The sequence below is a fragment of the Mustela nivalis genome, assembly GCF_964662115.1.
Source record: "Mustela nivalis genome assembly, chromosome: 19".
NCBI lineage: Eukaryota > Metazoa > Chordata > Mammalia > Carnivora > Mustelidae > Mustela > Mustela nivalis.
The window spans coordinates 38824714-38831079 of NC_139038.1; the positions used below are offsets into that span (position 1 = coordinate 38824714).

General features: G+C 67.0%; 2 protein-coding genes across 2 annotated transcripts; one reads left to right on the plus strand and one right to left on the minus strand.

The window, feature by feature from the left end:
* METTL26 (methyltransferase like 26) lies at nucleotides 1-1760 on the plus strand. Its single transcript, XM_082713753.1, has 6 exons — nucleotides 1-293; nucleotides 412-574; nucleotides 755-814; nucleotides 1206-1273; nucleotides 1378-1456; nucleotides 1534-1760. Exons 1-6 carry the CDS (start codon nucleotides 97-99, stop codon nucleotides 1579-1581), a joined length of 615 nt encoding a protein of 204 aa, XP_082569879.1. The 5' UTR covers nucleotides 1-96; the 3' UTR covers nucleotides 1582-1760.
* Nucleotides 1761-2095: 335 nt separating this feature from the next.
* WFIKKN1 (WAP, follistatin/kazal, immunoglobulin, kunitz and netrin domain containing 1) lies at nucleotides 2096-6290 on the minus strand. The gene is made up of 2 exons (XM_082713697.1): nucleotides 4329-6290; nucleotides 2096-3660 (listed from the first exon to the last, which is right to left on the minus strand). The coding sequence occupies exons 1-2, from the start codon at nucleotides 4497-4499 to the stop codon at nucleotides 2176-2178; spliced, it is 1656 nt and encodes a 551-aa protein (XP_082569823.1). The 5' UTR covers nucleotides 4500-6290; the 3' UTR covers nucleotides 2096-2175.
* Nucleotides 6291-6366: the final 76 nt, after the last annotated feature.

The window sequence follows — 6366 nt, forward strand, 5'->3', positions numbered from 1 at the left end:
ACAACTCCCGGCGGGCCGCGCGGCGTCGGGCTACGGCTCCCGGTGGGTCTGGCGGCTGCGGACTGCAGCTATCCGCGGGCCAGCTGAGCTGCTGCGATGCTGGTGGCGGCGGCGGCCGAGCGGAACAAGGAGCCCATCCTGCGCGTGCTGCGGCAGTACATGGACCCGGCACAGCGCGGCGTCCGCGTGCTCGAGGTGGCCTCGGGCTCGGGCCAGCACACGGCTCACTTCGCGCGGGCCTTCCCCCACGCCGAGTGGCAGCCGTCCGACGTGGACCAGCGCTGCCTGGACAGGTGCGGCGGGGCGCGGGGAAGGTGGGACCCCGGCCGCTGAGGGGGCGGAGCGGGGCCCGGCGGAGCGGGGCCCGTCCCGCTGCCCGGCTCCCCGCGACGGTGCGCTGCCCTCCTACAGCATCTCAGCCACCACGCAGGCGCAGGGGCTGTCGAACGTGAAGGCCCCGCTGTACCTGGACGTCACCTGGGACTGGGAGCATTGGGGCGGGATCCTGCCGCAGTCGCTGGACCTGCTGCTGTGCATCAACATGATCCACATCAGCCCCTTGAGCTGCACCGAGGTCTGTGGGTGCGCGGCGAGCCGTCCACCCGCGCCGCGGGGCCCCCCTCTCGGTGCGGGGCGGCGCGGGGCGGCAGGTCTGCCCCACAGCCCAGCGAAGGCACTGGGGCCTCTAGCCGCGGGCTCCTGCGGGCCCCGGCTGGGAAAGCCCCTCACTGATCCCTGCATCCTCACTCCCCAGGGGCTCTTCAGAGCAGCCGGACACCTGCTCAAACCCAAGGCGCTGCTCATCACCTATGGGGTGAGTGCTTCTGTCGGGGGCCACGGGCCTCCCCTGGCAGGGAGGCCCTGTTCCCAACCAGCGCCGGCTGTGTCCTACTTTCCGCACTCCGTTCTCTTGGTGTCAGTATTTTTAGTTGCCTTGTCCCCTGACTACCCACCATCATTAAACAGCACCCAGAGTCTTCTTTCTTGAACACGCTCCCAGTCACCTGCCAGTTTCCCTGCAACACCCCCCCCCCCCACCGCCCAGCTCACCAGCTGGTCCTCAGCTGTCCCCCATCTTGGGGGCAGGGAGGGGTGCGTCCTTTTCATTCTCTGGGTGCCAGCATGCAAGACTGCCTGTGCGTCGTTGGAGGCATGGCTGACCCCGTCTGTGGGTGGCGGGCAGAGCCGTGTCCCCCTCTCTGCAGCCTTATGCCATCAATGGGAAGATCACTCCGCAGAGTAACGTGGATTTTGATCTAACTCTTAGATGCAGGTCAGAGCTGGATTGGGGGAGGGTGGCTGGCTGGGGGGACAGAGGGGCTGGGCGACCACCCCAGCCACGAATCTACCTTCTTGTCCACTTCCTCCTCACTGCAGGAACCCTGAGTGGGGGCTGCGGGACACAGCCCTCTTGGAGGACCTGGGCCAAGCCAGTGGCCTGCTGCTAGAGAGGATGGTACGTGGGAAGGGCTAAGGACACAGGGGACTTCCCTGGGGACCAGGTCAGCGCTCCAGCCAACCCCTCTCCCCTAGGTGGACATGCCGGCCAACAACAAGTGCCTGATATTCCGGAAAGAGTAACTCTCTCCTGCTCTCGCATGTTTGTGTCTCCACCAAGACCCCTTCTAGACCAAACCCAGATGCCAGCCCCTGCCTCCCAGGGCTGGGCCATGAGGAGTGGCCTTGCCCACTTTGGGAGCTCTTGGCTGATGGCCACAGGGCTGCTTAGAACCTGGGAATAAAGTGTTTTCTGCTGCTCACTGCTGGTCTCACCCATGCCTCCTGGGACCACTCCTGGTGGTGCTCAGTGGGCGGGCGGTGTCTTCAAGGGGTCTGCACTAGTGACAGAAGGGTCTGGCCTGTGGAGTCAAGGCTTGGGGGCCTCCTGGACTGTGCTGCTCTGCTGAGGGCACAGGGAAGGGAGGGAGAACTCGGGCCCCGTGGGTTGAGCTGGCTGCTGAGTTTCCCCACAACAGGAGAGGGTGCCCGTCTCAGGCTGGTCATGGCTCGTGCTCCTGCAGGGAAATGGGAGGCTGCAAGGAGGGATACCAGCTAAGGGTCCCCTGAGGAGGTCCAGCCCGTGTAGTCCACAAGCTCTGGGGAAACACTGGCTTTTATTCCATGGGGCAGGAAGGCAGGGTGGGCAGACTTGGGGGGGGGGCAGCGTGGGTGGGGTCAGTCCTGGAAGCGGTTCAGCAGCTCGCAGGCATTCTTCTCCAGCAGCTCCAAGATCTTCTTGACGCGCTTCTCACTTGCGGCCCGGACATAGCTGCCGGCGTCCAGCACGGCCACACCGTCTCGCACCTCCCCCATGATGACCAGTGGGCCGTCGCCAGCCGTCACGTTGGGGCAGGGGCAGGCCCAGTCCATGCCGCTCAGCGTCACCTCCAGGTACCTGGTGCCCAGGAACCGGAGGCCCATCTTGTCATCCTTGAGTACCTCGTCCAGGGCGACGCGGGCGATGCTGCCGCCCCCCGCCTCGGGTTCCTGCAGCAGCTCGGTGAGCCGCCCCACGATGGCAAAGTCGCTGCGGCATAGGCTCAGCGCCAGCTTGCTCCGCAGGCGGCAGGCCCGGCAGGGCGGCGTTCGTGGCATGGGGCAGGCGTCCTCGCAGCTGGCGCGGCTCTCGAAGTTGTTGCCGTTGCCCTCACAGCCACCGTACAGGAAGGGTTGGCACTGCTGCAGCAGCGGGCTGTAGGCCCAGCGCGGCTCCCAGCCCTGGCAGCGCCCCTGCACGGCTGGCAGCATGCACGCATCGCCAGGGCCCTTGGCGCAGGCCCGCTGGCACGCCTCATAGCTCTCGAAGCCCCGGCTGCTGCCCTCGCAGCTGCAGGCGGGGAAGGTCATGCAGCCCCCACGCTGGGGGTCGAAGTGCCAGAACACGAGGCCAGAGGGCGCGCTGCCGCAGGCCTGCAGGTCAGGCAGGCACTTGGCGGGGCCGGCGGGGGCACGCGCCCCGTCCCCATCCCCAACTGAGCCCCGCTGGAGCACGGACAGCGGGAAGTCGGCGCGCAGCAGGCCAGCGGCGTTGCGGGCGGTGCACGTGTAGAGGCCCGCGTCCTCCGGCCGCGCGTTGTAAAGCACCAGCTGCCCGATGCTGGTGACCACCACGTTGCCGTACATCTGGTCCGGCCGCATGATCAGGGTCTCCTGCTGGTCGCTCTGCTTCTCCCAGGTCACAGCGGGCGTCGGGCGGCCGCTGACTTCGCAGTGCAGGCTGGCGGTGCCGCCCACGAACACGGCCTGCGGCAGAGGGCTGCTGTAGAGCACAGGCGGCATGGGCACGTGGCCCGGCGTGGGGCGGGCCGTGGGGTCCGGCGGCCCTGGGCTGGCGGGTGGCCAGCCGCGTATGCGCTTGCAGGGCACCACATGCAGCTGCAGCCCGCGCCGGCAGGCCTCAGCGTCCATGTAGCAGCGGTTGTAGTAGGTGAGGCCGTCCGAGGCGCAGGTGAAGCTGGGCTCCCTCTCGCAGCGGTCGCGGCAGCGGCATGCCGGCTGCCCATCCCATAGGTGGCAGGCGGAGCCCTGCTGAGGGCAGGGGAAGCCCTCGCACGAGGCGGGTGGCGGGGGTGCAGCCTGGCTGGCGGCGGGGAAGCGCGCAGCCACGCAGCTCTGCAGCCCGCACACATTGGCGCAGCACTTCTCGTGGGCCGCACAGTCCTGGGGGGTGGGGAGCAGCTCAGCAGGCGCCCCCGTTCCGCCCGTCCGCCGTGCAAGGGAGCTGAGCTGCCACGGCCACTCCCCTGCCAGCCGCCCACCCCGCGGAAAGCTCGGCCTGCGGCCGACGCGTCCTTCCCGTGTTTTGCACCCTCAGACTGTCTGCTGTGTCGCGTCACCGAAGCCCACCGGATCCTAGGGTCCTCAACCTCCGGAGTGGGTGTCATGGCACCCAAGGAGACCAAGGCCCCGGGTGTGGGTGGGGGGCTGGGGCACATGGACAATGTGTTCAAGGCCACTGCACGTGCTGCAAGGGGGCGCTGCAGGGCAGATGTCCACATGGGGTTCCCGCCTTTCAACCTTGCTGGCCCTGAGAACAGCTGGTCCCAGGGTGGGGGTAGGCAGGTTTGGGGAGCGACACATGAAGGCAAAGACTGGGGGTGTTCCCTGGGACCCGCATATGTGGAACAGCCTAAAACCCCAGCTGCGGGACTATGGGGGGCCTGAGGAGGCAGTCGACTCCCAGGAATGGGGGCACAGGGCAGCTGCTGGGGTCCCCCTGCAGGCAAGGTCTGGGGTTCCCCTAGACTCACGAAGCCTCCGAGGCACCCCGAGTCCCCCATGGTGTCCGACGCGCCGGCAGGGCTGTTGAACACGGTGCTGGTGCTTACCTGGTCCCCGACGCACTCACGCTCGCAGGTGCTCTGGGCGTCCACCCACAGGCTGGGGTTGAGCTGGTTGGGGCACACGCCTGGATGGCTTCGGGGTGCCGGCGGCAGGCTGGCCCCCAGGGTCAGCCCGACCACGAGGAGCAGCAGTAGGAGTGGCCTCGGCGCCAGCATGGGGACCGCGGGCCAGGGGGTGGGGGATGTGACCACCAGTCCCTCCTCAGTTGCTGCCTAGCCTCCCTGATGAAGGCATCTACCTCTCTGGGCCTGTGGTCACTGCCCTGCCCTGGGGCCCCCGCCTGGTCCCCAGGGTTCCCCCCTTGGCCTCCAGGGTCCAAGCCCACAGCAGAGGCTTCCTCTCCCAGTGTGAGGGGCTGGGTAGGGGCTGGGTAGGTTCAGGGCCTCTCCCAGCTCAGAGTCTGTGTGTGTGGCGTCGGCCCCTCCCCTGCCTGGCCCCTCTGTGGTCAGCACAGGGCAGGGTGTGGGGAGGGGAGGAGGGCTGGGGAGGAGCCGAGGCCCGGGAGCACGGAAGACACTGGCCATGAGGGTCACGGAGGGGCGGAGATGGGCCAGAGAAGGGCCGGCTCAGCGGGGGAGGGGAGGGGAAGGGAGGGGAGAGGACTCTGTAATTGGAGCCCCTCCTCCCTCTAGGCCCTGGGCTGGGGATGGAAGGGCAGGGGGATCAAAGCTCCTTTCAGACCTTCCCAGTCCAGATCAGAGGAGGGGGCTGGGGCCGGCTAACCCCTGCTGGCTCCCCAATCTGCACCAGCTGTCCCAGGGCCTGGATCTCCCCCAAAGCAGGTCCAGACCAGCCGGAGATTCATTATGTCCAGCAAGACAGAGGCCCAGGGGGTCTGTGTCGGCCCTGCAAGGAGCAGGCATTGTTCCCCTCGAGAAAAAAATCTCTCAACCTTCTCTGGGATCCTTCTCAGGGTTACGACCTACCAACAGGTCTTGGGGTCACAATGAAACCCTTTCTGCTAGTGGGAAGGCCTCCAGTGACCTGCAGCTGATGGGTGAACTGAGGGTTAGGGTAGGCCGACACAAGGCAGGACTGCATTTCCAGAGCAGCACCCAGCATGGCTCCTGGTCCAGGCATGTCCCAAAGATGTGAAGTCCCAGGGTGCTCCGCAGGGAGGAAACCGCACTGGCCCGGACAGCCACCCGTCACACAGGCCCCAAACACCGGAGATGGGGCTGGTGGGACCAAGGACCTGTGTGTTTACTCGGCCCGACTGAATTTCCGTAGCTGAAGCCCCACACACAGCGTTGAGAGGCCAAGGTCATCTAAACAGTACCCTGGGCAAGCCCTGGGAGGAGCCCTCCTTGACCGGGGTTGGGAATGGAAGCCCCCCTTGGCAGGGCAGGCAGGAGATCTAAGGCAGCGGCAGGACAGAGCCCCAGGATCTGCCCTTCCACACACTTCCCAGGGGCCTGGGGCCGGAGGAGCATCTGCTCTGAGACCAGCCCATCCCAGGGTCCAGCATCTGACCTTCTGACCTGGGAAGCAGGTAGTAAAAGCTGAGTGTGGTCAGAGTGGGACCAAGAGATGTCCCGGATACAGAGGACGCATACCAAGGGGCTGTGGGCGCGGTGGGTTCCAGATCCAGGACAGTCCCTCGGAGCTGTCCAGAGGCCTGGGCCCCGGAGTGTGGGCGGGGAATGGGGGTGGAGAGGCTCATTCAGAAGGGTTCCCCAGTCTTCAGCACCCACCACACCCCAAGGACTGAGCCTCACACACCCTGTCAGCGGGCGGCTTTCCCACCTCAGGCCCGGGTCTGGGTCCAGGAGGCTGTGCTGAGTCTCGGCAGGCGGCAACCCCCCAAGTCCTCGGTGCCCACCACCCTCTGGCAGCAGAGCCAACTTGGCAGTCAGGCCCTGCCTCCACAATCTGGGGTTGGGGGGCTCGGGGCGTCCCAGGTGCCCTCTCCAGTGCGCAGAGGGCTGCCTGTCTGGCTCCCCAAGAACTATGCCGCCCGGGCTCGCCCACACAGCCCAGACCGGGAGCAGCCAGTGAGGCCGGGCCCTGGAGGCAGGGGTC

What these genes read in the sequence shown, in the direction of transcription:
- METTL26 (XM_082713753.1), top strand. Translation starts at nt 97, where the DNA reads ATGCTGGTGGCGGCGGCGGCCGAGCGGAACAAGGAGCCCATCCTGCGC. An exon ending in CGCTGCTCATCACCTATGGG is followed by an intron (nt 815 to 1,205) that starts GTGAGTGCTTCT and finishes CCCTCTCTGCAG; the next exon opens with CCTTATGCCATCAATGGGAA. An exon ending in GCCTGCTGCTAGAGAGGATG is followed by an intron (nt 1,457 to 1,533) that starts GTACGTGGGAAG and finishes CCTCTCCCCTAG; the next exon opens with GTGGACATGCCGGCCAACAA.
- WFIKKN1 (XM_082713697.1), bottom strand. Translation starts at nt 4,499, where the DNA reads ATGCTGGCGCCGAGGCCACTCCTACTGCTGCTCCTCGTGGTCGGGCTG. An exon ending in GTGAGTGCGTCGGGGACCAG is followed by an intron (nt 3,661 to 4,328) that starts GTAAGCACCAGC and finishes CCCACCCCCCAG; the next exon opens with GACTGTGCGGCCCACGAGAA.